We start from the raw sequence: 27,951 nt of genomic DNA on the forward strand, positions 1-27,951 counted from the left end.
CCCCCCCCCCCCCCCCCCCCCCCCCCCCCCCCCCCCCCCCCCCCCCCCCCCCCCCCCCCCCCCCCCCCCCCCCCCCCCCCCCCCCCCCCCCCCCCCCCCCCCCCCCCCCCCCCCCCCAAAAGAGAAACCTTGCGGTTAAAGAGGGCATGACTCGGAGAGGGAAACATAAATGAACTGACTTGAGTACGTGATTCATCGCATGAAGCGAAACGGCGGATTTGATGTGGTCGTGGGCTTCACCGAGTTCGAGTTTCGAATAGTTGAGATCCTGATATGTCGAGAGGCACTCGAGCCAGCTGGTTTGCATTGCCGGGATCGAATCTGAGGATAAATGGACAGGATCAACTATCGCTCTAGTCGCGAGCTGCAAAGAGGACAAGGGATTTACCATCGTGGGTCGAGCGCAGCTTGTCGAGCAATTTCGAGTTGTACTAGAGGTAGAAAGTTTCAGTTCACGACGAGGTTTTTCCGCGGGTGGACAAGAGAAGACTGACGAGGTTCAGGGAAGGCTCGGGTGCGACAGTTGTCGCGTGTTTCGGGGTCGAGAGTTGACAGAGTCCGATTCCACGAACTGCCGTGCGTTTGCGGTCCCACTCGATGGGTTCTTCGCTCGATTCTGTGACGAGAGTACGGTCCGATGCAAAGTGTCTTCTGAATGCATCTTCTTCGTCAAGCAAAGCCTCGTCGCGGTGGTCGTCGTCGGTCGAAGCGAGTTGAGCAGCTTCGACCACCGAGTCTGCGGCAGTGTCGACTTTGGGACTGAGTTTGGTTCGCTTTGCAGCCCGTTGTGCGATCTGGTGCCAGTCCCTCGTAACGGGCTTGGCAGGTTGGGCGGTCGATTGAGAAGTTGATTTCTTGGTAGCCGAGGCAGGCGGTTTCGCCGACTGGACGTTCAGGATGGTCAACAGCTTGACTGAAGCCGACTGCTCGTGCATTGGCTTGACCATCTTGGGAGAACCACGAGGCGGAGAGGTCGAAATCAAAGAGAGAGTGAATTGAGATTACAAAATTGAATTGAATTGTAAAACATAATATTCTTGATCGTTCAACACCTCGCTCGACTCGGCATCGACCCAATCTCGTGTCGCGATGACTGCGATGGACCCAATACCAGAAGACCTCGGCTCGCTCAAGGTGGTTGAACTGAAAGCGAGTCCGTGATTGACGATGACCGCAACTCGCAACTGACCCTCTCCCTCTCTGAACAGGACATCCTGCGGGATCAAGCACTCCCTGTATCAGGGACGAAAGCTCAGCTCATCGCGCGACTCGAAGAACATCGCAGTGAACCGTCGCCGTCACTCAAGCGCTCGCATTCACCTCAACCTCCTCTCAGCAACCCTGACCCAGACGAGTCTGTAAAGCGACAGAAGCGTCCATCTCTATCACCGCCTGTCCCTCCAGAGAGCGCTGCACCTCCACCACCTCCCCCCGCGTTCGACAATGCACCACCTCTTCTACCACAGGAACCTCCTCAAGATGCCGACGCAGCACCAGATCTACCCCAAGCCGATAATGCAGACGACGACGAGCTGGAACCCCCTGTCTACGAGCCGGAACCGGAATCAGTTGAATCGCGCCCGACCGACATGTACCTCGACACGGTAACAAACACCCTCCGTTCAGGACCTCTTTCAATCGTGATGGCTGATACACAACGCTCCTGTTTTTTCACAGATTGACCGCTCGGCACTCGATTTCGATTTCGAACGATTGTGCTCCGTCACGCTCAGTCACAACCACATCTACTGCTGCCTCATCGATGGCAAGTATTTCCAAGGACGAGGGTCCAAGAGTGCCGCGTACGCTCACAGTATCAGTCACGACCACCACGTGTTTATCAACCTCGATTCGAAACGCGTCTACGTCCTGCCGGATGGGTACGAGGTTCAAGACCCTTCCCTGTCCGACATCGAGTACCTCCTCGATCCGAAATTCACTCGAGAACAACTCGAACGGATCGATCGAGAGTTGGGACCCCACTACGATCTAGTTACGCAACAACAGTACTACCCTGGGTTCATTGGGTTGAACAACATCAAACACAACAGTTATATCAACTCGATCCTCGTCTCGCTCGCTCATGTCCTTCCCCTCCGCAACTACTTTCTCCTTGAAAACAACAACGAACGATCATCGTCTTCAGAAACTGAACTCGTGAAACGGTTTCGAATGTTTTTGAAAAAAGTGTGGAACCCGAAACAATTCAAACCTCAAGTCTCGCCTCATGAACTGTTGCAACAAATCGATCTAGATTCGAAAGGCAAGTTCAAACTGAACCAAGACTCTTCTCAAGATCCAACCGGGGCAGGAGGAGATCCAGTGGAATTCCTCGGGTGGTTCTTGAACACGTTGCATCGAGATTTGGGAGGCTCGAGGAAACCGAATTCTAGTGAGCCCCAAAAATTTCCCTGCTTTGCATTTACTCGTTTCGGAACTTGATCTCTTTCTCTTTTTCGGAAAAAAAAAAAAAAAACAGGTATTATTCACAGTTGTTTCCAGGGAGAGTTGAGGATTGATGATCAGGCAGTGGTCAAGACGGGAGAGTATGGCTCGAAACCTAAATTCGATCTCGATCGAGGTGAGCTTCCGTTCTCTCTTAATCGTACGGAAGGGAGGATTCTCTAATTCCGATTCTTTAGACATTAAAACTGTCAAGACTCCATTCTTGTTCTTGACGCTCGACCTCCCTCCAACTCCCTTGTTTCAATCTCATTTGCAAAACGACATTATCCCTCAAACTTCCATGTCGGCACTCTTGTCGAAATACAACGGAGTTTCGACGAGCGAACAAATCCAATCCGACAGTCGTACGGGCAAATCGGAACTCGTGTTGAGGAGGTACAAACTCGAACGGTTGCCCGAGTTCTTGATCTTGCATGTCAAACGGTTCGAGAAGAATCGATTTGGCGAAGAAAAGAATCAAACGATTGTCAATTTCCCACTTCGAGGAGTCGATTTCAAAGATTGTAGTCCCCCTTTTTCTCTCGTTTCATCCACCGAGATTGTCCGAAAAACTCACTTTCGAGCGATTTGTCCGCAGATGTCGAAAAGGAGAAAGGAGAACCTCAAGAGGGAGAACCCCTGTCCAAGTACTACGACCTCGTTTCAAACGTGACCCACTCGAGTCTCGCCGGAACGGTTCGAACCGAAACTCAGTGGAAAACCTACGTACACCTCCACTTGCCTCGAGATCAAATTGGTCAACTCGTACCCATCACTTCACCAGAAGAACGAGATGGTGGGAACAAACCGAAAGAAGTGAAAGAGGAGGATGAGAAATGGTTCGAAATGCAAGATTTGAACGTGGCCGAGATCGAAAAGAGTTTGGTAGGACTCGGAGAATCCTATGTCCAGGTACGGAGGATTCTTTCTTTATTTGCGGTTCAAGAATTTTACGATACTCACGATTTGCAAGAACATTCTCTTCTTTTTACAGATTTGGGAGAGGAGAAGGCCCGAAGGCAAACATGATCTCAAAGTCGTCACCCCGACGCTACGGAAACGATAGAGAACGCAAGCCGAATATTGAAAACAAAGAAGAAACTCTTCTCTCTGTTGTACTGTTTTTCCCCACGAGTCAAAACGAGTCGTGTCCAGAGAACCATGTTTTGAGTGATCTACAACAACAACAAGCAAAAGAAGCAAGAGAGAGAGACACGGCGGGAGAATGGAAAGAGAAAATAAGGGTTTTCGGGGCGGTTCAAGCCAATCTCCGAACTCCTTCAACTCCAGGTCGGATATCCGCCGCACCTCCCTCGGCAACTCGCCTGCCTCCAACTTTCTTTTGTCGTTTCACTTCCTGTTCGAACGATTCTTTCGTCGCCTTCTTCTCGTTGCGTCGAGATTGTCGTTCCTGTTTGACTTGGGCTTTGCGCAGTTTCTTCTCTTCGGCAGTTTCCGTGCGAGATCGTTTGATCGTTTCTTTCGGAACTGGATGCACAAAGGAAAATGGGATCAGGTTATAAAATTCGAAGAGAATCAGGAGGAAGAGAGCTGACTGTATTCTTCCATCTCTTCTTCTTCTTCACCTTGCTCGTCCTCTTCCATGATCGTGTCTTTGCCCGTGACGAGTTCTCCATTGACGAGCGGGAACCCAGTCTTGGGGTCGAGCTTGATCTGAGCGGGTTTGGCACTCTTGAGCTTGTTGTCTCGAATCCTCAGCAACCTCGGGTGGTTCGACAGGTTCGAATAGGTACCTGTACTCAGGAAAGAGCGTCTCGTCAGAAAACAGGTCAAGTATCTCGAGCATTTAGAGGAACAAAGAACGCAACTGAGCACGGTCTCACAATCCCAACGATCCCTCCGTCGATCCTCGAGAATGTCGACTTTGGGCGTACCCAACCCTTGACCTTTTCTCTGTCTTCGCTCTTCCTCCTTCTCCTGTCGCTCGACAATCTTGAGAATTCGTTCCTTCTCTTTCCTCCTCAACGCCGTCTCGTCGCTCGCGTCGTCGCCATCGAGGTCCATGTTGGCCAACGACTGTCGAATTCGATCAAGTTTGCTCGCGTTGATCCTACGTTGACCCTCTTCATCTTCCGGGTCAACAGGTTCCTCGTTCGATTGAGGTTTCAACTGTTGACGCATCTTGCCTCCAATCACCTCGTAGCGAGACAAGAAATCGTCCATGATCGCTTCGAGATCCTCGCGTTGCGGTCCGTGAAACTCGCCTCCCTCGGATTGATCGTCGTCGTCCGAACCTCCTCCACCCCAAGAATCGTCGTCCGATTCCTCGTACATTTTTTCAATCTGTAGCAGCAAGTTCTGGGTCAATACCCGCAAAGCCACCTGCGAATCTAGGAGGCCTTACTTGATCGAATCGGTCGTCAAGAGTCCTCAACCCTTCGTTCCGGAACATGGCTGAACTACTCATCGAGAACGAACTGCCAGCAACAGTTCCTGCTCCCCGTTTAGGTCGTCTCGCGTTACTCTTGACGAGTTCAGCGATCGTGTCTCCCATCTCGCTGCCGTAGTCTTCCTCGTCGTCTGATCCCACTTGCTGTTGTTGCTGTTTGAACCGTTTCACAGCGTCCCATTCTCCAGCTCCAACGTGCGACTCGATCTCGGTGCCGTTCGCGAGCTTCAATTTTTCGATACCCTGCTGAGCATCACCGACATGGTCTTGTTCCTCGTCCTCGTAATCATCCTCGTAATCGTCGTACTCGTTGCGTTCACCCCCTTTCAAAACTCCGTTCCAAAACTCGTCCTCTCCATCAGTTCCTTCTCCATCACTAACCGCGTACGCGTCATCGTCCAGCGCTTCCAAAACTTCCCTCACTTTCGGGTCGAGGTCAGGTTGCAACCCTTTGTGTTCCTCCTCGGAACGTTCCTTGTGATAATTCGAGTAACTGACTTCATCCAACGGGTGACTCGGAAGACTGTCTTCTGGCAACACGATCGATTGCTGCTGCTGCTTTCGAGTGGGTGGTTCAGGTTCACGTTCTTGGAATCCAGCGATCGCTTGTTTGCGTTCTCGTTGAGATTTCTTGTGATGTTGAGGTAACGGAGCTTCGATCAAATGGGCATCGGGACGATCTCCGACTGAACGCAAATGTTGCAAATAGTCGTATTCTTGATCGTTGAAGTAGATCCCGTACGAAGACGCGTCGGGGCTGAACGGACTCTCTTGAATCCCTTCAATCGTCGCGGTCGGGTCCGTGAACGAGATTTCATTTGCTTGGTACTGCGGTCCTTTCTAGAATGAGCACATACAAAAGGTCAGAGTCAGAGAGAGAGAGAGCGTTGTAAAACACGAACTTGAGATTTCGAGATCTCCTTCAATACTCGATCAGACGCTTCCGGGTCATGGATCAATGGATCACGCTGTGATCGATGTACGAGTTGGAAAGTCTTGGTCCCCGGTTTGCGCCACAAGGATGGGGCCATCTTGCAAGTTCGGTGAAAGAGTCGACGGGAAAACGGGCTGGTCGTCGGTCGATCCAAGGACTGCAGTTCAGGTGAATAGCCTGGTTCTTTGGACTTGGAGCTCGATGGGTGTGTGTCGGCAGTCGAGATGCGAGAGTAAGTGCTTCTGGGCGAGTTGAGAGATCAAGGCAAAAAAAGTTGCTGCATGTCTCGGAATTTTCTATACCCTGAGCGGTTCTCCCTCTCTCTTCTCCCGGTAGATCATGTAAGCCAGAGCTTTCTATTGTATGGCAACAACAACACAACTAGAATACAGTCGAAGAAGAAGAAAGAATCAAGTGTTCTAATACTCGAGCTTGAACCCAAACGGGCCTTAGAAACCAAACGCGTCGAACGAGAACGCTTCGACCTGAACGTTCTTGCTCTCAATCTTGGGTTGCATCCCGGATGCTTCTCGAAACACCCGTTTCCGTCGTTCTTCCTCTTGCTCTTCTTCCTCCAATTCGACATTCTTCGTGTCTTGCTCAGGTTCGACCACTTGAACTGTGGAGACCTGACTTTTCTTGATAGGAGTTGGCAGTGGAGGACCACCTAACATGTCAAACAAGGACGAGGCAGGAGGTTCGACGAAATCGGTCGGTTCCTTCTTGATGACCTGTCCTGCCTCTTGCGGGACAGACGTTTCCAGCTCTTGCATGGTGGTGGTTGCGTTCCGAGACTCGAGCTTGGGTCGACTTGATTGATGGGGTACGAATCGATAAGAACGTACGAGATCCAATGCCAACAAGTGACAACCTGGTAGATCGAGTCACAAGACTGAGAGTGAGCTTTTCTGTTCCGAAAAAGTAGGAGAAAAATAGTTCATACCAGACTCGACGAGTTGTCTCGCAACGAGCAACACGAACTTTGTTGAGGGAATAGCGAGGAATTAGCCCGGTTTCATGACTTTGTAAGATGGCAGAGAGACAAAGTTTACCTCGGATTCATTGACAAACGAATTGCAGGAGCTTGGCATTGCTTGAAGTAGTTGTTGTAAAAAGGCGATTCGCGTGGGATCTTCGATCGCAGGGTTCGAGACTTGTCCAGGTTCCATTTCGAACCCTGGCGCTCCGTTCGCAGGCGATGTCGAATCAGGTTCGAACAGCGCAGGTAGAGATTCCTGTCAACGTAACGTTAATCGGGTTCAGTGCCAATGAAAGTAGGAGCACAAAAAGGAGAGAACAGGAGCAGCTTACCACCAAAACCCTCACACTCAATTCCTTTGATCCCAAGATGTCGAGTGCCCACGAGCTCAGGAACCTGTCTCCTGCATGCAACGCTTGCGGGAGAATCGTTCGTTTGACAGTATCTCGAAGAAGGGAATCGTCTGTGTCTGGTGCATAGACTCGTGCGATCGTAAAGGCGAGTACTGGATCGGTCAAATGTCGCAGGATGACCGCGACACAATCCGACAATGAATCTCCCAACAGGAAGAACGCGGCTGCAAACACTGCATGTTTCGAGAGTCCATGAACAGCCTCATTAGTGATTGAACAGGAAGCTACGAAGTCGGATACCACTTACGGAATCTTCGTTTTGACAGCAATGCAAAAGCGTTCTTCCTTGCTGCAGACTTCCACCGTTCGAGTTCGAAATCGTTCGCAAGGAATTTGAGCATTTGCCGTTGATCTGAATGTCCCGTACTCTGTTTCCACAGGGTATACACTGTATGAGGTTTTCTCAACGCGAGAAAGAACAGCATGGGTAGGATCGGATCGCGGTTGTTGGGATCGAGCAAGAACGAAGTCCGACCGATCGTCTCGACTGTTTGAGCCTGTTTTCTCCCAGTTCTCGACCAGTCAGTAAAAACCCGCGAAGCAGACTTTTGTGTCGGTAGAAAGTAGAGATGCTCACGAGTAATTCTCGATCGTTCAACCAGAGTGGTATTCCGACTTTTTTCGCGGTCTCCCAACAAAGTTTCTTGCCTCCTTGTTCAGAGATGGCTTGGACACAATCATCGAGCAAGACTTTTTGAAATCGAGAATGATACGCGAACAGGACATGTTTCGATTCGAGTCGATCAGAGGCTGGATCTGAGGTTGGAGAGAAAGACGGGTTCGAGCGGATGAACTGTCGCAATCCAAACATGTACCGGATTCCGTTTTCGTCGGTCGAAGTGAGCTTGCTCTGAACCTGCTCTCTCATAAACAAACGATCAGTTACTCGACTTGAGCTACGGGAGATGGAAAATGAAAAGCGAACTTGGGCAACAGAATCAACCAGCTGTCCTATTCGGACATGGCTCTCTCTTGAGACGCCTCTCAAAGTGTCGAAGCTCATGGCAGCGACGAGACGTTTCCGCTGACCGTCCTCGAGTCGATACTCTTGTCCGGTACGTTCGCTTCGATTCGAAAACACCTCGACGAGATTGTGCTTGTTGCGATCCTGTAAGTACCTGGTAAGCGAAATGAACACAGGATGAACAGATCGATGGAACGTACGGATCCCGCTCGTCGCGAGTGGCTCAGCTCGCTCAGGTATTCATCGACACCGAAGCTCTTCACTTCTGCGTCCATCGACGATGTTGAAACCACCTTGCCATCGTCGTCTAGCTGGTGAGAAAGTCTGACGAGAAGTTTTCGCACGAGATCGAAATGACCTGTTTCCTCACAGGGGATCAGTGACCATGGAAAGCGCTGTCTCGAGTCAAGGAAGAAGACTCACCAAGTTCGACAGTCTTGACCAAAAAAGCATAGTCTGTGATCCAGAGCTCCGCATTGTCTCGATCATATTGTTCCTTCACGCTCCGAGTGATCACCTGTCTCTTGTTTGCGATTTGCTTTCCTTTCTGCAGTTCGAGGGCATGGAATACTATTTGGTCTCTGCAAGCGATTGCCAATCCGGACCGATAGAATGCAAAATTGGAGATTGGCAAAGGTGCCCTGTCGGAGAGCACTTTTCGTCAGGAAACTGATTCGGTCCTGTGTGAACAAGCTACTGGGCGAAAGAGGAAACTCACGTGGGTTCAATGACAGCTAGCTGGTACCATCGAGACGACGATGACGGATCTGACATGGTCAACTGACGGTTTCGACTTGAAAAGATCGAGACTCGAGTTCGAGTTGCAAGTGCGAGGAGATGTCCATCGATCGAAAACTCAAGCGCGACCGCCGGTTCACTGAATCAGACAAGCTCTTAATTTCAGTCAACACGGACAGTGAAAAGAAAATAATGACTTGAGCATGAAGAGGAGACTCACGTCAGGGACAGAGAGAATTCAAGAGCGTTGCCAAATCCGAGATTTCGTTGGTTCCAGATCGACAATTCGTTGTCGGTGGCTGAATCGCTCAACGCTTCGCGAATCAGCCACAAGTTGCGGCAGCGAGGTGTTGAGTGGAAATTGCTCACCGAGAGCGATGATTCCATTGCCCTTGAGAGCCATCTTCTTGACGCGTTCCCGACCTGTCCGCAAGCTTTGTTTCGGACTGCCGTTTGACCACGTGGGATCGATTCGCTTCGGATTGAGCGTCCAATTTTGAACCGTTCCTCCCGTATCGACACTCGTAACTTCAATCAACGTAGACGTTTTCATTCTAGGCACGATCGATACTCGATCCAGTTGTCCGGTCTCGAGAGTCGGGATCTGTAGAGTCGGTGCACCTGGAAAGATGCTTCGAGATCGAACATGATAAATCCAAGTATCGACCGTGTATCGTCCTTGTTTTGGTTCTTCATCCAAACTCGAACTTGTATGATTGCTTTCGTTGACCGCGACGATCCAAACTTGTTCTGGGTCGGGAAACGCTTCGAAAACTCGAGTCCGATCAAACTCGACCTGTTTCCCACATTCGTACTTTGTGATCCTCTCGATCCCTTCTGCTGCTTCTTGTCCTCGTTGCTCGTAGACAGAGAGCATCGATCCTTGACCGACGACCATGAATGTCGATCCTGTGAGAGTTGATGACCATCGCGCGATCTTCGCCTGGTCTCCTCTTGTCGCTAGATCGAGAATCCCTGGTTCTCGATAAGACAGGGTCTGATTCGAGGTTGGAGAAGAATTCCAGATCTGTAGCCGTTCGCGATTTGGTGAATCGATTCGATCGGGAATCCCCATCACCGCCAACTCGTCTCGAGGTGACAAAACGGTTCGCACGAAACGACGAATCGTTCCAACATGATTCAAAGGAGGATCTGACAATCGTTCGACTTGCAGCGTGGTTGGGATGTTGGCGAACAAGGACGATCGCAATTCGAGTTGATACCGAACGAGCGAGAGTCGGCGGGGAGATTGACACACGAGGTTGATCTTGGTCGTAGTCGGAGAGTTTTCATCGAAAAGGGATACGATCGACACTCGTTCAAAATGGGACAGGTGTTCTCGAGGGATCACAGTCGAGACTTGCGGAAACGAGATGGTTCTCGCGGTCAAACAGGTCGGAGGTCGTCGATCGAGATTCTGTTGTCACTCGTGATTCTCTCGTTAGGAAACGAAAAACGAAAGGGAAAAGAGCGAGATCAACATGATACTTACCGAGACGATGGTCAAGTGAAACATTCCGTCGCGTGTCAAACTCCAGAACAGGTCTTGTTTCCCTAGTTCAGGATTTGCGACATGTTCGGTTTCATGATCTCTCGTCTTCCAGAACTGCGTCCATACGATCGATCGACAAGCTTTTTTCCTCGCGGAACTCGGGTCTGGTTGATTCGAATCGATGATCGCCAAAGGTGACCTCGTGTTTGAGCCCGAGAATGACCTTTTCTTGTCGGTTTCACGGGCTCGAGGGAGAGGGGTTGGGATTGAAGGCAACGAGATCCAGAGACTGAAATCGTTTGGCTCGTCAATCACGCACCCCCACAAATGAACTCGGTGCTCGATCGTGGTCGTCACCAATACGGGTCCCGAGCTAGTACAACGCGCTTACAAACATTCAGCGTTTTGGTCAGAGAAAGCGAGAGAGAGAGGAAGTGTTACTCGGAAGTAGGATGACTCGAAGGTTGTCTCCACGCGATGGACATCAATCGACACGTGTGAACCGCTCTCGATCGATACTCGAGTTGGAACAGATTCGCCCGTTCGACGAGGTCGTAGATGAGCGCGATCGAGTTTTCGCGAGGCAAGAGGGCGACGATTCGTCCACAAGGCGACAGTTTCACTTGCTCGATCGTGAATTTGAACCTGGCAAACAAATCAACAGAGCGTCAATCACTCGGATCGGCGCACAAAAAGAAGAAAAAAAGAGTTACGGGACCGAGAGGGCAAGAGTCCAGTGCGGCAAAGCTTGTTCCTGATCCGTCTCGTCGAGCGTGTATACCATGACGTCGTTCGAGTTTGTACAGATGATGATCCTGCCTACCATGCTCCCAATCGAGGGTCAATCAGGAAAGTTTGCACAGGGGGAAATCAAGAGGGAGGGGAGGTTACCTTGGGCATAATCGATCGAGCGACTGAAGCAAGTTGGAGATCTAGCAAAAGTCCAACTCGAGTGCACGATCCATTGTTTGATTCGATCGTCGGGATGGAACGTGGGTTCAAACACTGCGACCTTGTTGCCGAGCGTCACGACCACCTTTCAACAACAACAAATTACGGTTAAAACCACGGGTTTTTCTCTTTCTCTCAGAAAACTGCGACGTACATGGTTGCGAGTTTCGTTGATCGAGATGGACGAGATTCGTTCTTGAATGTGCAAGTGAGGGAACGCCTCATTGAACGAGACGGTGCTGTGGACAGCATTGCTCTCGACATCGAGCATTTGAAACGTGTCATTCGAGACCGTGATCTACATAAGCAATAAGGTCAGGAACTCTCGTCCAGGGAGGAAGGAGAATTGTGGAGGGAACGGGGATACGCAACGAGGTACGGTCGAGACCTGATCGTGGTCGAGACGATCAAGTCGGGAGCAGGGACCACATGCTGATCTAGTCGTAGTCGATTCATACAAGCATCCAGGGCGACTGCGGTCGAGATGTCGTGTAAATGCGAAACGAGGCGATGAATCATCGGTTCAGAACCTCTCGTCTCTCTCTCCTCGGCGAACGGAAACAAGACATGTCGTACTACAGCTCGTCGGGGTACGGACACGCGCAGGACAACGCGCCCTTGTCGTTCTACTCGCCGGCAGGATCTTCGACGACGGCGACGGGAGTGGGATCTTCCTCGGCAGCAGCGACGGCGGGAGGAGGGTTCTACTCGTCGAGACCTTCACTCGATCGAGATCACGCACACGCTCGAGCCGATCTCGTCGCGGGGTCGATCACGACGGGAGGAGGCGGGCAGGGACCTCCGACGACTCCAGGCAGCGCCGAAGGAGGCGCCATGTACTCGAGTGGACCGATCCTCGTCGCCAACTGGTACAACGCGTTCACACCGTGGACTGGGATCGAAGGTCAGGAACCTCCGTTGTTGCAGGAACTCGGGATCAACTTTGACCACATCCTCGCCAAGAGCCTCACCGTGTTGAACCCGCTCAAACGAGTCGATCCGCACATCATGGACGACGCCGATCTGGCCGGACCCCTCGTGTTTTGTTTCATCTTTGCCTGCTTCCTCCTCCTCGTCCGTTTTCTTCTTTCTTTCTCTCTCTCGGTAAAGACTAACCCTCTCTTCGAAATTATACAGAGCGGCAAACCCCAATTCAGTTACATCTACGGTGTCGCATTGATCGGTAGTGCGTCCATGTACGCCCTGTTGAACCTCATGAGCGAGTCGGGGATCGACGCGTACCGAACCGCGTCCGTGTTGGGCTACTGCATCCTCCCGCTCGTTCTGTTATCCATGTTTAACGTCGTACTCAATCTCGAGTGAGTCGCAGTAATTTTTTCCCTCTCATGGGTCAAATTATCAACTGACTTTGATACTTTTTGACAGCGGCATGACGGGGTATTTGTTGTCGAGCGTGTTTGTCCTGTGGTCGACGTACTCGAGCTCGTCCATCTTTGCGACCGTGTTGCACCTCAGTCACCAACGGTTCCTCGTAGCGTATCCGGTAGGGTTGTTGTACAGCGCGTTCAGTCTGTTTGTGTTTGAAGTTCAGAAGAAATGAGACCCTCAATATTTTTCTTCTGATATTTCTTGTGATCACTGCGCATTCCAATCCATAGAGTGAGGATATTTGAGTGAGAGAGAGAGAAGCGGAAAATTAGTGAGGCTATGCCCCTACTGTAGTAATCGAAAGATGAAAAAAACGCGATCAAGTCGCTTCTCTGAAACTGCCAACGATCCCCCGGTACCCGGCTTGATCACCAAGGATGACGGGCAAGACTGGATTCAAACCTCCTTCGCGGAACGACATTGGACCGAGTCGCAAATCGGGCTACGAGAAGAAGCGTGCGAACCCATCTGGTCTCGGTCGAGCGAGTTGAGTCTCTCCCTCTCTCTCTCCATACGACTCTACCGTCTAGTACCAGGTCATGAAATCTGACCTTGGACTGTCCTGTGACCAGTCGTGAACCGTCGAGCGAAAGCAGCTCAAATCGCTGCCGATCCAACGTTGCACACTTCCGAGATTGCCGCAGGATTGAGTTCCGTCACTCAAGAGAACGACCTGAACGAGTTCTTGTCGACGGCACAACTCGCCGATACCGATTTCAGTGCCGAACGCCAAAACATCAAAGTCGTCGCAGATCCCAGTCTCACCGCGGCGAGTCACAACCCGTACTTGTTGACCCCTCAGGAAGAAATCGAAGTTCGAAGGAAACAACGCGACAATCAACAGAGGTTGCAAGTTCCTCGACGACCGAGTTGGACCAGGAGCATGACTCGAGTCGAACTCGAACGTCAGGAACGAGACGCGTTCCTCGAATGGCGAAGAGGACTTGCAGAGTGAGTCCTTTTCATCTCCGTGTGCAGGACAAGAAACAGTCCAGATTGACTGACTCTTGAATGCTCAGTTTGCAAGAGAACCAATCTTTGTTGTTGACTCCGTTCGAACGCAATTTGGAGGTGTGGCGTCAATTGTGGCGCACGTGCGAACGTTCAGATCTGGTCGTTCAGATTGTGGACGCGAGGAACCCGCTCAACGCTCGATCGGAAGATCTCGAACGTTACGTCCTCGAACTGAACGAGATTGATACGACCGAAGGTACTGAATTCAGCAAACGAGGTGCTCGTGACCAAGGAGATCATGACGACGAGGAAGAAGAAGAAGCAGAGGAGGACGAGGACGAGGACGAGAAACCGAGACCTAAGCGAAGAAACTTGCTCCTGATCAACAAGTCGGACCTCTTGACCCAGAAGCAAAGGTACGTTCATATACCTATTCGCAACCGTCTCCTCAAGTGTCACCCGTAACTGATCACGGCTGTCGATTTTCGAAAACCTACAGGGAAGGATGGGCAGATTACTTTGAGCAAAACAAGATCCAGTACGCCTTTTTCTCGGCCGCGAACGGGATCGCGTTGCAAGAAGAACGAGCACGACTCGAAGAACTCGCAGCGCTCGAAGCGATCGAAGAAGGTTCGGAAGACGAGGACGAATCTGAACTCGACCAAGACGAGTACGAACCCCAGGGCATGAAGATTCCCAAATCGGGCAACAAGCTCAAAGCTGCACTCAAAGACTTGCGCAAGGCTCCAGCGATGGTCGAACCTCCTGTCGGTCCCAGCGCCGTGCGACCAAAAGTCAAGAGCATGGACGACGACAGTGACACGGAGGATGAAGACAACGAAAACGTAGACGAGGTTGACGAGTTGACCAGGAAAATGCGACGTGGTGCAGGAATCAGTGTGCCCGGTTCCGACGAAGCCGACAGGACGAGGATTTTGAGCGTGCTGGAACTCGAAGCATTGTTCCTGAGTCATGCTCCCGAAGGTAATTTGCTTTTCTCTCACCTTTGTCCATGCTAGAGCCAAGCTGACTTTTTCGGTTTCTCTGCAGTTTCGCTCTCGCGCACGGGTGAAAAGATGGTGGTCGGACTCGTCGGATACCCCAACGTCGGTAAATCTTCGACCATCAACGCGTTGATCGGCGAGAAGAAAGTGTCAGTCTCGGCGACTCCGGGCAAGACGAAGCACTTGCAAACGTTGCGACTCAGTCCCGAAGTGCTGCTGTGCGATTGTCCTGGACTCGTGTTCCCTCAATTCGCGGCTACGAAAGCCGACCTTGTCGTCGACGGAGTGTTGCCGATCGATCAACTGCGCGAGTTCACGGCTCCGGTCGAACTGTTGACGAGGAGGATCCCGCAAGAGGTACTCGAAGGCATGTACGGTCTCAAGATCAACACGTTGCCGATCAGTGAAGGAGGTACTGGAGTTCCGACCGCACGCGAGTTCCTCAACACCTACTCTCGTACGTTCCTCAAAATCTTCTCCCTCTCTTTCGTACGAATTGGAGGAATCGTACTGATCTGACGCTATCCTTGAACAGTCGGTCGTGGATTCTTCACGGGAGGTCACGCCGGAAACACCGACATTTCGCGCGCAGCCCGAGTGATCTTGAAAGACTACGTCAATGGCAAACTCCTCTACGTGCACCCTCCTCCCGGTCAAGACGCGAACGAGTTCAACTCGGAAACTCGCGATCTCGACCTCTTGCGCGCGCAGAATCGATTGAAGAAAAAGATGGCCCCTACGACTCGAGTCAGTCAGAGATCAGACTACTACGTGCCCCCGAGTTCGGGAGGAGCCGGAGTCGAGAACGCGATGAGTGGTACGAGGCAGAGTTACCGCGCCGATGCGCTCGATCAACAGTTCTTTGCCAAGGAGAAAGGAGCGGTCAATGTCGTCGGGATCAAAAAGACGAAAGAAGCGACTGGGGACAAGATGCACAGGAAGAAACGAAGGGAGAAACAACGCAGTGGACGAGGTTACGATTGAAGTGCTGTAGTGTTTGCCAGCTCTCGCTCTCGTGTGAATACCTACTTTCCTCACGCACTGATACTCGAGACGTTCGCTGCGAGAGACCGTGTCGTTTAGAGTGGATGTGAGTCGAGCATCGGGCTTTGGGGCATGTTCGCGCGCGCATAGACCTCTACTCGATGCTCACTTCAACCCACAACTAGTCAGTTACGCGAAACCTGACGCTTCCCCACACCTTGCGCATCAGTCTGTACAGCGTCTATCATCTGCCAACCGACGGACACCGCGCGCTAGGGGGTCGTTCTCTTCGCAGAAAAGGTTGCGAAATTGGTGAGATGAAATTCTGAGCTCAGAAAACGGTTCAGAAAACGGCGCTCACTCGCGGGATCTCGCTTGACCTCGCCCGTCTGTCTCCAGTGCCCCTTTCCCACAATTCGACGTCTTACTTTTCCACGTCACTCCGCCGCGAGCACCCCCAGGGACAGGCAAGACACTTGCATCGCCATGTCACATGCACGCGTGGGCTATATTTCATTGGCGCTCAGGGAGCTAGCCGGCATGCTTACCTTGGCATCTATCTCATCAGCGCGTTTGCACCATTTGTGACGAATGCCTAGCGCGACCGGTCAAAAGATCCCTCGGCGATCACGCAGCCCATATACTGCAGGTGCAGAACATCAGGCGCGAAGCCCTCTATCGACTCCAAAGGGACTATCCTGTCAAACCGGCCGCGGCCATTCGAGCTTCTCTTGTGGAAAGCGGGTGCATCGACCCGGACCCCGCATTCGCTCAAGGCAAACTATCCTCGCTGAAAGACCAAAATGATGCACAATGCGACTCGGCGGAACAGCGAGCTCTCTCGCTTGACGAAGAAGGAGGCAGACACCCAAGAAGGGCACCCGGCGACGTTGACGAACGTGTTCGCGGTTGCGAACCCCTTCACGACTTCAAGTTCTACGACCACAACTTTGACTACGACTTCGATCCCTACGACGACGATAACGACGACAGCAGCTTGGGTTCGGACGTTGATAAGTCGAACACAAGGAACGTTTCGAATTTACAGCAGAAGGGAACCGATGCCCAGGTTGACGAGGACGAAGCATGCATGCCCCGAAACGAAGAGGCCGAGCTTGCGGGGTGAAATGTCTCTGAAGGAAGAACGCTTGACAGTAGTGCAATCGCTTGTTTAAACCGCTTGACAAACCGCAGCTGAGGGACAGATCTTACGAAAGAGACGAGAATCGAGCTCAACACTGACCAGCGGACGCGCAAACAACGTGCGTGTGTGAGCTCCAAGTGGGTCAGAAAAGACAGCGACTACCTCCACGGTCTCGCTTCAGGAGACAGCGGATGGTCATAGAGACCAGGTGGAGGAGCCCTAATTGCCGACTCGAGGGGCGTCTGCGTGCCTCCACATGGGCGCAGGCCTCCACTTGTGCGTCGGAAGCGCCGTGATGCTCGTCACTCTCTTTCCCTTTCATTCTCTGGTCACATCTCTAAACGCAACGATGAGCGACACTTTCACTATCGACGGACAAGAGTCCTGGCCTCGTCCTGGCTACGGCGCAATGGGTAAGCAGCGTCTCGTTAGCGGTCACTCGAAGAGTCCTCCACCTCGGCCATCCTGCTTCTTCGTGCTGACTGTCTTGGGATCGTCGAACAGGACTCTCGGCATTCTACGGTCCTACCGGTACGGACGAGGAAGGGAAGCAAGTACTCAGAAAAGCGATCGAGGTTGGGTGCACCTTTTGGAGTAACGCTTCTCTCCCTCAACGCAGGACAAAAATAGGTTGGACTGATCGTTTGCTCGTGACACAGACACCGCCGACATGTACGGTCAAGGCCACAATGAGAAAATTATCGGAGAGGTCCTGCGCGAAGGGGACAATCGCTCAAAAGTCTTCCTTGTGACTAAATTCGGCAACCGATGGGACGCGCCCGGCGTTCCGTCTTACAAAGTCGATGGATCTCCCGAGTACGCGATCGAGGCGATCAAGAATTCGATCGAGAGGATGGGAGGGATTTACCCCGATGCCTGGATCTTGCATCGTATTGACAAAGCGACTCCGATCGAAGAGAGCGTTCGCGCAATGGACGCAATCAGGAAGGAAGGCAAATGCAAGTACATTGGCTTGAGTGAAGTGAGCTCTCGCTTTTTACGTTCTTTTCACCCACAAACCGTCCTTTCCCTGACGCGGTACCATGCGAGGTAGTGCTCGGCCGAAACGCTCCGTCGAGCGGCCAAAGTCGCCAAGATTTCGTTTGTCGAAGTCGAGTACTCGCCCTGGACGCTCGATATGGAGCAGAACGGAGTACTCGATGCGTGCAAAGAGCTCGGTATTACCGTGCTTGCGTACTCTCCTCTCGGTCGCGGCAAGTCGTGGTTGCTAGTCTTTCTCGAACAGCGGTGTACTAATTCTACTGGTCTCGATGGACGGGTTCTACAGGTTTCCTCACGGGTGAGCTCCGAATCTTTTGAGCACGAGCAGGAGAATGCTTTTCTGATTCTCTGGTCTCCCAGGTCGCTACAAGCAGAAGTCGGATTTCTCAGAGGGTGACTGGCGTGCGCAGCTACCTCGACTCTCACAAGAGAACTGGGACAAGAACTACAAGATCGTCGAGGAACTTGAGAAGCTCGCGACCAAGAAGCATTGTACGGCTGGACAACTCTCGCTCGCGTGGCTCTTGGCCCAAGGTCCCAACATTGTTCCAATCCCGGGAGTGAGTTTGAGGACTTTCAAATTTGAGAGACCGAGGAGAAAAGAAACTGATCTCTTTGTTTTTTGGGGGGAAAAGACGAAATCGGAGAAATACCTAGTCGAGAACTTTGACAGCCGAAAGATCGAGTTGTCTGAGAGTGACTTGAGGGACATCAGACAAGTGATTGTCGAGAATGCGGCGATTGGGGACAGGTACTCGCAACCGGGCATGGCTTCGTTGGACCAGTGAGGATCCAAATCGCTAGGTCGTAGCAGTTGTTTTCCTTTTGCCTTCCTCTGTTTGAGTAGATATGAAACAGAATCAGTACCAAATGTGTTTCTCCCCGGTCGTGGTTATTCAAATTGGTTGAGGAGTAGAGACGACGAGCAAGGACTCATGCACCGCTGGCGGTCGAGCTCATTTGAGCATGCGTTGCGTCGAACAAGTCTTTAGCCAATGACTTTACGAGCTTCCAGACAAACAAGGATAGGTGAGAGTACTAGGATCGCGCCAAGAGTGCGAGAGAGAGAGCGAGCATGGTTTTGACTCGGATCAATAAGGATCCTTTGTGAGCAACGCGCCATAGTTCCCCTGATCCATTTCAACGAGCCCAAGTGTGAATTCATGAGAACGAAGCAGATGGTCGTTCAAGAACAGGCGCTCTATCGAGGGTCTGTGCCGAAAGTTGGTTGAAGGTTGGCTCAACTGCCACAGGTTGAATCAACAAAGTCTGTTCATGCAGCATCCAAACGAGCGCGCATCACGACGGCGAGAGGTCAACCTCGTACAAGAGGTAGCTCGAGAGCGTTGCCCGTAGCGGTAGAGAATCCGAGAATTGGAACTCCCAACGAGAAGAGAAAGAACAAGAGAGGAGGAGGAAGAAGAAGAAGTCGCGGCAGAATCGCCCGCCCTCCGAGTGTGTCTCCCCCACCCCGATTCTCGCCGCGCACGATGGCTCCCTCGGCGCGGAGCTCTGCGAGGAACCGCAAGAAACCGGCGAAACCGCGCACGACGGTCGATTCGTCGCGCGAGGGATCGTCCGAGTCGTTCTCAGGCGTCAACGAGATCCCGCCCCTCCCGCCGCTCCCTCACCGTGAGTACTCTGCAGCTACGGTCGTGGTTCGAGCTTGACGATGGGCACTGACGCATGCCGATCCCCGTCTCCCTGCCTGCCCCGTTCTCGTCTCGACCATGTTTGGAATTCGCTCTCGACTCGCAACCCTCGCGCTCGCTCTCTCGCTCACTCGCGCGCGTGTCGATCCTCGCGTTGTTGTTGTTGTTGTTTGGTCCCGTAATGCGCGCAATTGCGACTCGCGTGCCGATGCTCGGCTACTCGCGCGTGCTTCTCCCTTCTCCCCGGAATCCTCGTCTGTCCTGTCGCCCTACTCGATACGACGATGGAATTCTACTTTGACTATCCCGACCCTGATCCTGCACCCGTGCCCGTGTCGCGGTCGAACCCTCCTGCGCCCACTCGACCTGTCCGAACTGTCGCTTCGACGACGACAACGACGACGACGACGACGCATCGCCGCAAATTGCCTCCTGCGCTCGACCTCACCTCGATGCCCGTCTTCCCCCCGTCGATACCGACTCCGTTCTGCATCGCATCGAACCAACTTTCACATCACCTGCCTCGACCTGCACTCGCACCGATCCAACCTCGACTCTTGCCGCTCGATGAACCGGACCTGTCGGTCTCTCCATCTCTAGCTCCAACCTCGAAATCGAAAAAGGGTACTGCGACGAGTTCTCACTCGCAACCGTACTCGCATTCGCTCCCGCAACCGACTCCACCACCACCACAACAGAAACCGAGGTCAAACCCGACACCGATCGCGACTGCTGCGCCCGCAGATCTCACTTCGAACGTCGCTACGGATGGAGTGTACCTTGCACCAGACTACCTGTTGAACCCGGCCGGACCGGCGAGTTCTTCCGATACCGATTTCAAGTGTCCCAATTGCGACAAGGTGTACAAGGGCAAACACGCGCGCAGTATCTGGAGACGACACTTGCAGGACAAACACGGGATCCCTTTGAGTCAGCAACCGAGGCGTACACGCTGGGACAATGGTACGTTCCTTTCCATGTGCAGTTTTTGGGACGAGCTCTGATGGCTTTGCGTTTCCATTAGATGCGAATCGACCGAAATCAGAGGAAGAACGCAGAGCGAGAACTCTCGACTCGAAACGCAAATGGGCACGCAAGAATCGACTCGAGAAAGATTCCGTCTCGCCCGCATTGACCCCAACCTTCAAGGGCAAACGCAATGGCGGCAAAGGTCACGATGAGGATGAAGACGATGAAGAGGATGACGACGTCGAGGGGAATCGAGAAGACGACGAGTTCTCGACCGCGAGTGCTCGACCGAGGAGACGTCGAGCTGGAGCGAGTCGAAAACGATACGATGCCGAGTACAGTGATGACGATGACGAAGACAACAACGCGCAGCAACAATACACTTCTCAGCCATCGCGGTATTCCCGGGCTACAGAGCACGACGACGATGACGAAGATCCGTACGGTGAAGGCGAAGAAGGCGATTCGAGCTTCGCTTCGATCGAAGGCAACCACGTCCTACCTACGCCCTCATCGTCGTCTCGCATCTCGAACCCGTTCCTCCCTGCACCTCCGGGTACTGCCTCTGGGCCTTACAACACGGCGTACGGTGCTCGAGTCTACACTCCGGGAAAACGTGGCGTCAATGCGACCGGTGGTGCTTCAACTCCTGGTACCTCGTACCCTCATCTCGCGCGACATTCGCCGTATGTCTACAGTCGAGGCGAACTACCCCCGCCAGGGCCGATCGAGTACATTGTCGACGAGCACGGGTACGCTCACCCTCATCACGCGCTCGCGACGCACCCGTCGCACCTCCATCCAACCCACAACTACTCGTCCCCGTACCATCACCCCCATCATGCAAACCCGTACGCCGCGCCGTATCCGCCACACCAGCAACCGTTCTTGCCACAACTACCGCCGCAACAGGCAGCTGCTGCTGCTGCTGCTGCCGCCGCCGCCGCTGCCGCTGCAATGGCCAATTCGGGTTCGAACAGCAGTGACGAAACATCGAACGCGAGGAGAGAACGACGACCTTCGGTCCTGGGCGGGTCACAAAACCCTTACGACCACCCTGGAACTGTATCGAACTCTGCAACGACGGCACCACCACCTGGACCACCACCGACGAACGGACTCATGGCAGGACAACCTGCACCGGTCGCCATGAGTTACTACTCTCGTAGACAACAGTCGCCCGCTTCGAAACACGCTCAGATCCCAACGAACCAACGGAGCGGGATCGCAAACAGTACCGGCACGTCTTCGTCGGCCGAACTCAAATCCCCGGTCAAACTCGGCAACCGAGCACTCCCGACGACAACGAATGCTGATGGAACGAGAGACAAGAAGCGCACGACGGCGGCGAAAAAGGATGATGCGGCGGGACTCTTGTTGGCACTCAAAGCGGGTCCTGCATCTCCCATGCCCGCCACGAGCAACACTCGAGGAGAACCTCCCACCTCGTCATTACTCCTGACCGTGCAATCCCCAGTTTCCGCGATTCGAGGTGCAACACTCGTGGGGGTCGAATCGGATCCAGAAGATGTGCACGACAGTCGAAGGGCTACGTACGGAGCGACCGTGGGAGGTAGAGCTTCGATCGCGATCCTCAAGAGTCCTCAACGAGATTATCGAAGGTTCGCTTCGGTTCAACCTCCAACAACGGTCTCACCTCGCAAACGAACCCGATCCGAATCTCCCCATCCTCCACCTCTGCCTCCTCTTCGTTATCACGTCGACGATCCATCGCGCTCGCAACAACCTCCTCGACTCGAAGACCATGCAGCAGGCGCAGCAGTCGACGACGACCAAGACGACGACGACGCGAATCACGAAGCAAACACCTCGACGGGAGCCATGGTCGCCGCGCACTTGCTCTTGACCGCCAAGAAAGGATCGACGACTAGCAACAACAACTGGCTCACGACTGCGACTCCGACTCCGGGCGGACGAGCTGGCGGAGGCGCAGGAGCTCCGGTGGGGGGCACGTCGAATCTCATGGCAGGAGTTCTAGGCGGGAACGGTTCCAAGAGCTGGAGAGAACCGTTCGACAGCAGTCCGGCGGTACGACTCTCGACGACGACAGCCGGCGGCATGCGTGGCGAACGTCGATTGCCACGCTCGGAACCGGACGAAGATGAAGACGAGGATGGGGGACGAGGTCGGGTCAAAATGCTCGACCCGGAGGACGACGAAGGAGAAGCGACTGAAGGCACGCGTACCCGACAGAGACGAAGTCTCAACGGATCAAGTCCTTCGAGGTTGCGCAAATCGCGAGAGAGCGCGGGTTCGAGCTCTTCGTCGAGACCGATTCCTCTACATCACCGTCAGTTGATCATTCTTCCTATGCCCATCTCGCGTCAATAGGCCATATGCTGATACGCTTAAGCGACCGCAGACTACCCGGTCGGCTTGACGTCTGAACTCGACGACTTTGGACTGTCCACTTCGTCGTCTTCTACTGGCGGACTTCCGTCGTCGACAAACAAGTCACACTCGGCCACCACCGCATACCACCATCATCACGATCCATTGAGGGAACTCGACGCCGACACAGACATGCTCCCCGTATCGTCTTCGATCCCGCAATCGTCATCGACGGGTTCGCTCACCAGTCACAGCAATGGACAGCACGCAAAGGCGAACAACCTCGACACTCCCTCGCAAGGATCGGGTCAGATCGACTCGCCGGAACCGATCACGGACGAGTCTGGTATCTCGGCACTCGCGGCTCAAGCCCTGCGTCAACAACAACTCGACCGACACCCGAGAGTCGATGAAGACAGAGTGAATGCGAAATCGACCAGGCACGCCGCGCCGCCGGTTCACCACCATGACCCGTTCCTTGCCGCCGCTGCGACGTCGGTTTCAAACTCTTCCACCTCGACTCCTCGATTGCCGCTCGAACCGACTTCTTCTCCACCGGGCGCGAGTTTCTTTCCCATGCTCTCGTCCCCGGGTCGACCGTACCAATCGCGTTTACTCGGCTTGTCGACGGCGCCTGGACCGGGCGTGTTGTACGGGGAGGAGACTCCGGCCAAAGACACGCCTCAGAAAGACGACAACGACGACGATGACGATGATCGCGACGGTGATCACACCGCGACTCGGATTCCGATCAACGCACTCGGACGGAGACGACCGAGAGAGAGGGAAGAGAGTCGGGATTCGATCTCGAGCTTTGGCAGTCGATGGGACGCGTCACACACGACCACACCGGTCAATCCGAGGATCGCACGCGCAGGTCCTGGCGGAGCAGGTGCCCGAGGAGAGGACCTCTCGAGCTCGGTCAGGAGGGGCGGGATGTTTGAGAGTAGTGACCGGGAAGAGGAGGACGATGACGAGGCAGAGGGCGAGTACGCGGAAGAGGAGGGTGAAGAGGAAGATGATGAAGATGAAGGACGTCTGGAAGACTGATTGCCCTCGCCCTCTTTCTGCTCACGGTCCAGACTAGAGACGCCTCTTTCCCCTCTCCAAAATGTATCGTTTGGCTCGATCTTGATTTCAATTTGCCTCTTCTTTGCTTGTATTCTTTCATCTTATTCCGAGTCGATTCTTGTGTTTCTTCTTGTCGCACTCTTTGCATTGCTACCATGTCTGGATCGAAAACGATTCTTGGTACGAAGGCCAATCAAAGGATTCAGTGTGCACGATCCTGTCGTCTCCTGTCGGGCGAGGCCTGAGAGCCAAGTCCGACGATCCCTTCACCCTCGTGCTTTCTCGCTGCAACTCGACTCAGGAGGAACGGATCGAGATCGCCCCACTTTCTCTTCCCGATTCCCACTTGCGCTTTGATCCGATTCACTCTTGCAAGAGCCATATCCGCCAGTCTACACTCAGATTACGATGCCCTCTCTCTCCGTTCGTGTCCTGCCTTCAGTCTGGACTTTGTCCGTTGCCCTCCTCGTGTTGGCGGTGCTCGGTCCTCTCGTGTTGGCTCAGCAGATCAACTCGCCCGCGTCTCTCACGGTCTGTGCGCCCCAACAGCTCATCATCAACGGAGGAACCGCACCTTATGACGTCGCTGGTTAGTGTTACCCGCCTCGGAGGTCAGGTCAGCGTCTCTTGTGCGAAAATCCTCGCTGACATGCGATTGCGCTCAATGCAAGCGCTCCCCGGAGGAGCCACGGGAGGAGTCCCTTTGGCGAGGATCAACCCCAACGCACAAGAGGGCACCATGACGTGGGTTGTCAACGTTCCGTCAGGTGCGTGCACTGCGCATCCTTCCTCATTTCTGTTTTCTTTTCTTCCTTCGTGCCGGCTTTCGCGATTGTCGTTGAACATACCGATGCTGACGTATTTGAGCGAGTCGAGTAGGTCAAAACGTGACCCTCGCAGTTAGGGCAAGTGATCTTGCAGACACCTCGGGTGAGACTGTAGGGTGACATTGACGATGCCGTCTTGCGATTCTTCACGTGCGCCCCCCACATCATACATTCATCAGGATGCAACGGGCGCGACCGGCTACTCGGCTCCAATTCCTGTCATTGACGGAGATTCTACCGCTTGGTTCGTAAGGACACTCGTCGTTTTCTTCTTCTGTAGCTGATCTATTCGAATACCTCAAATCAGTCTTAACTCGACTTCGGCGATCGCAAGTCAAGACGCGAGCGCCCCTGTGACTCCTGCTTCTGCCCCGACTTCGTCGTCAGCTTCTCTTAATGATCTTTCCATTTCGTCCATACTCGAGTCGCTGAGGAATTTCACTCCTCCTGCCTCTTCTACATCGCTCTCAACTCGTTCGAGCCATGACAGTGGCTCTTTACAAGGACTCGCCACTACAGCCGCGAAAACCACTGCGTTAGTAGCTGTCTTCGTTTATCTAGTCTATTCTAGACTAACTTTGAATGAGCGTGAACACCCAGCAGCGCTTCTCCTGCGGGCGCATCTGCTTCTTCACGTGATGAAGCGCAACCCAACGCGACCCAATCTTCCGGAGCGCATGCTTTGACTTCGCCGTTCATGATCAAGTAAAAGCTTTTACATTTCATCAATCTGCTCTCACGAGAAACCTTCTGAATCACTTTCCATGCTCTTTCAAAGTGTCAGCTTCCTCGTGTCGACGATCCTTGTCGCTCTTTTCTGATGCTCCTGTCTCGTGATCCCGATTTCTGCTTCTTTTCTTTTCTTTTCGCTGTGGACTTTACCCATTTCCTTCCGTCGCATGCTCCCCTAGTCAACGCTTAACCATGTCATACCTACAAGCTGTCCCTGATGCAATTCTCTTGAACACGATAAAGACATGTGGGCACATTCGAGCGAAGAAGCAAACGCAAAAGGGGCCTGTTGATATTGTCTTTCTCTTGCTCTTTCTCTTGACAAATTTCGAGTCTTGACCACCTTGTATTCCCATTATCAAGCTCTATAGCAAATAATCTACCTTGTTCTCCCCACGGGAAACAAATACATCAAGCCCATTTGCCCAAAACAGCCTGGATGTGACGATACTGAGATCAATCCCAGTTTCTTTCTTCGACTTGTAGCTGAGCGAAATTTGGAGACTCACCATACAGAGCGAACCTGCGAGCACGAAGAAGAGAGCGAGGAACACTCGACCCAAATTTGCTCTGGCCAAACTTCCATGCATGAACTGTGGCGGGGGAGGGGACACCGGCAAAATCCCGTCAGTACCCTTTCGATGCTATGAGGTAGAGCCACAGAAATCAGGGCGATAGCTCACGTCGTGATACAAACATTCGACAAGACCTCCATAGATCAAGATTCCAGCCGAGATGGAATCGAGAATCCCGATCGAGAGCAACGACGCTCCCGAGTTCGGATTGTAGGTCGAATGAACGCCCATGCCAATCGCGATTCCGATAGGAGTGATGAGCTACGAGTCCAAAGAATTGATTTGAATCAGTTGCCGACTTCATTCGAATGCGAGGTTTCGAAGCGAAAAGGATGAGAATTAATTGGTCGCCACTTACTCCGAATGCTCCAGCCATGGCCCATTTTTTCCATCCTTGTCCGCTCTTCCATTCGAGTTGTCCGATTCGACTACCGAGTGCGAGTCCTTCGAACAATTGGTGAAACACGATCGCGATGAATAGCGGAGTCCATTGATCACCACCGCTCGCACCGAGAGAAACTCCAATCATGATTCTGTATATGAGAAGAAAATAGCCAGAGGGATTCTCGTAGGTTCAGCGTCGGGATCTTTACGAAGAGAGGTCTTTAGGGAGTTGAACGTACGAGTGGAACAAAATTCCCGCTTCGAGGATCAACACGTCAAAATGTGCTTGCTTTGATGCGTAATCCATCTGGTCCGCCTCTTGAGCCGACCCGTGAGAGTGTCCGAGATCCATCTTTTCCCTGTCGAATTCAAGGGTGTCAGTCACTCGGTGTGTGCATGCCTCGAGCCATCTAAGGCAAGAAGGAACAGAGACCACTAACTCGGTGGAAGAGGCACTGGACGAGACAACAGCTCCATCTTGATTCTTGACCGCGAGTCGGTTCGCACGACGGTCGCCTCGATCTCGAAGCCATCGCATAACGAAGAAATCAACCGAGAACGTGACGTAAACTCCAGCTGTTTTGCAGAAGGAGGACGATCACAAGGTCAGAGAAATCAGCTTTCGAGAACACCTTGGTAACACAAGGAGACGGAGCTGACCGAGAGAAATGGCAGCTGCAGCAGGTTCGAAATGAAGTTCTCCGAGACACGCGTTCCCGACTGTTGGCCAGGTCGAGGGTTTTTGTCAGGAAAACATTGAACCCTGGTATGGGAAGCAGAAGGTGACTGACACATGACAAATGCATGGTACAGGAGGTGAATGAACGCTGTGCATACGATGACACCTGTGCCACTGCATCGAGACCAAGGTACGAGTCAATCAGGTTGTTTAAGAACAACGGAAAAAAAAAGGCTGAGTGACTGACAAGTGCTTTGCGGCGAAAAAGATTGCACGAAACACGGCCCCTTGCAAGACATTCGAACAGATGACGGGTAGGAGGACTCCGACTAGGGATCCAACGAGGACGACAAACAACGCGACGATGTGTAGATCGAGGTCGTATTCACCGAGATCGACTCCGTTGCATTTGCCACTGCAATCTCCATGAGTGTGACCTCCATGTACGATACACGTACTCGATCCAGATCCGGAGTCGGCGGCGGAAGAAGAAGAAGATCCTCCTTCGCAGAACCACGCTCCTTGGACGAGTTCGCAGAAGCTTCCATCCGAGCAGTCCCAATGGTCTTTGTGAGCTCGACATTGTCTACCCGGAGGTCCAGACGTTGTAGAATTCGTCCCGCCGCCCGTAGACGTAGTCGACGTTGACGTACAGGCAAACGAGAGGGATTCGGTACTCCAACGACACGTCGCGCCGTTCGAACATTCGAACACGTCGGATCGAGAAGAGAGTCGTTGACACGTCCCTTGAGCTGAAGGGCCGTTCGAGAGCGATCCATCAGTTTTGAAGGTGGAGGAGGAAGATTGAGCCGAGACGAGCGTCGCGACGCCTGAGAGCACGACGAGGAGCGATTTGGATAGACGCATGATGAAATACGAGTCGAGTAGGGAATCAAGAGCATCGTCT

At 52.9% G+C, this 27,951-nt stretch overlaps 10 protein-coding genes across 10 annotated transcripts; 6 read left to right on the top strand and 4 right to left on the bottom strand.

Annotated features, from left to right (window-relative positions):
- Positions 1-179: 179 nt before the first annotated feature.
- Positions 180-947, bottom strand: JCM15063_000820 (uncharacterized protein; the record flags this gene model as incomplete). The annotated part of the gene is made up of 3 exons (XM_076681480.1): positions 180-321; positions 389-431; positions 495-947. Coding segments are annotated over 3 exons (638 nt in total), but the record flags the coding sequence as incomplete, so codon positions are not given.
- Positions 948-1,089: 142 nt separating this feature from the next.
- SAD1 (mRNA splicing protein SAD1) lies at positions 1,090-3,511 on the top strand (the record flags this gene model as incomplete). The annotated part of the gene is made up of 7 exons (XM_076681481.1): positions 1,090-1,134; positions 1,209-1,604; positions 1,678-2,392; positions 2,480-2,581; positions 2,643-2,969; positions 3,044-3,357; positions 3,440-3,511. The coding sequence occupies 7 exons, from the start codon at positions 1,090-1,092 to the stop codon at positions 3,509-3,511; spliced, it is 1,971 nt and encodes a 656-aa protein (XP_076531377.1).
- Positions 3,512-3,703: 192 nt separating this feature from the next.
- Positions 3,704-5,886, bottom strand: LTV1 (ribosome biogenesis protein LTV1; the record flags this gene model as incomplete). Its single annotated transcript, XM_076681482.1, has 5 exons — positions 3,704-3,933; positions 4,002-4,199; positions 4,275-4,749; positions 4,811-5,695; positions 5,758-5,886. The coding sequence occupies 5 exons, from the start codon at positions 5,884-5,886 to the stop codon at positions 3,704-3,706; spliced, it is 1,917 nt and encodes a 638-aa protein (XP_076531378.1).
- A 352-nt stretch (positions 5,887-6,238) lies between these two features.
- RAV1 (Rav1p) lies at positions 6,239-11,845 on the bottom strand (the record flags this gene model as incomplete). Its single annotated transcript, XM_076681483.1, has 18 exons — positions 6,239-6,660; positions 6,733-6,769; positions 6,842-7,024; positions 7,101-7,354; positions 7,429-7,678; positions 7,759-8,037; positions 8,107-8,289; positions 8,346-8,503; positions 8,569-8,786; positions 8,864-9,022; positions 9,104-9,182; positions 9,253-10,300; positions 10,376-10,748; positions 10,817-11,020; positions 11,089-11,194; positions 11,267-11,411; positions 11,481-11,624; positions 11,699-11,845. 18 exons carry the CDS (start codon positions 11,843-11,845, stop codon positions 6,239-6,241), a joined length of 4,389 nt encoding a protein of 1,462 aa, XP_076531379.1.
- A 48-nt stretch (positions 11,846-11,893) lies between these two features.
- Positions 11,894-12,887, top strand: YIP1 (transporter YIP1; the record flags this gene model as incomplete). Its single annotated transcript, XM_076681484.1, has 3 exons — positions 11,894-12,400; positions 12,464-12,645; positions 12,713-12,887. 3 exons carry the CDS (start codon positions 11,894-11,896, stop codon positions 12,885-12,887), a joined length of 864 nt encoding a protein of 287 aa, XP_076531380.1.
- A 205-nt stretch (positions 12,888-13,092) lies between these two features.
- On the top strand, positions 13,093-15,657 carry JCM15063_000825 (uncharacterized protein; the record flags this gene model as incomplete). The annotated part of the gene is made up of 6 exons (XM_076681485.1): positions 13,093-13,201; positions 13,288-13,666; positions 13,735-14,085; positions 14,169-14,653; positions 14,720-15,130; positions 15,209-15,657. 6 exons carry the CDS (start codon positions 13,093-13,095, stop codon positions 15,655-15,657), a joined length of 2,184 nt encoding a protein of 727 aa, XP_076531381.1.
- Positions 15,658-17,150: 1,493 nt separating this feature from the next.
- JCM15063_000826 (uncharacterized protein) lies at positions 17,151-18,591 on the top strand (the record flags this gene model as incomplete). The annotated part of the gene is made up of 6 exons (XM_076681486.1): positions 17,151-17,214; positions 17,306-17,395; positions 17,461-17,783; positions 17,856-18,051; positions 18,164-18,363; positions 18,439-18,591. The coding sequence occupies 6 exons, from the start codon at positions 17,151-17,153 to the stop codon at positions 18,589-18,591; spliced, it is 1,026 nt and encodes a 341-aa protein (XP_076531382.1).
- A 1,148-nt stretch (positions 18,592-19,739) lies between these two features.
- On the top strand, positions 19,740-23,826 carry JCM15063_000827 (uncharacterized protein; the record flags this gene model as incomplete). The annotated part of the gene is made up of 3 exons (XM_076681487.1): positions 19,740-20,418; positions 20,480-22,735; positions 22,808-23,826. 3 exons carry the CDS (start codon positions 19,740-19,742, stop codon positions 23,824-23,826), a joined length of 3,954 nt encoding a protein of 1,317 aa, XP_076531383.1.
- A 429-nt stretch (positions 23,827-24,255) lies between these two features.
- Positions 24,256-25,383, top strand: JCM15063_000828 (uncharacterized protein; the record flags this gene model as incomplete). Its single annotated transcript, XM_076681488.1, has 6 exons — positions 24,256-24,436; positions 24,519-24,614; positions 24,727-24,785; positions 24,854-24,918; positions 24,982-25,209; positions 25,275-25,383. The coding sequence occupies 6 exons, from the start codon at positions 24,256-24,258 to the stop codon at positions 25,381-25,383; spliced, it is 738 nt and encodes a 245-aa protein (XP_076531384.1).
- Positions 25,384-25,817: 434 nt separating this feature from the next.
- On the bottom strand, positions 25,818-27,911 carry JCM15063_000829 (uncharacterized protein; the record flags this gene model as incomplete). The annotated part of the gene is made up of 9 exons (XM_076681489.1): positions 25,818-25,841; positions 25,916-25,999; positions 26,090-26,242; positions 26,340-26,514; positions 26,605-26,724; positions 26,806-26,941; positions 27,026-27,085; positions 27,157-27,218; positions 27,292-27,911. 9 exons carry the CDS (start codon positions 27,909-27,911, stop codon positions 25,818-25,820), a joined length of 1,434 nt encoding a protein of 477 aa, XP_076531385.1.
- Positions 27,912-27,951: the final 40 nt, after the last annotated feature.

The sequence above is a fragment of the Sporobolomyces koalae genome, assembly GCF_050403365.1.
Source record: "Sporobolomyces koalae JCM15063 DNA, S_koalae_JCM15063T_v1_ctg73, whole genome shotgun sequence".
NCBI classification, from domain to species: Eukaryota; Fungi; Basidiomycota; class Microbotryomycetes; order Sporidiobolales; family Sporidiobolaceae; genus Sporobolomyces; species Sporobolomyces koalae.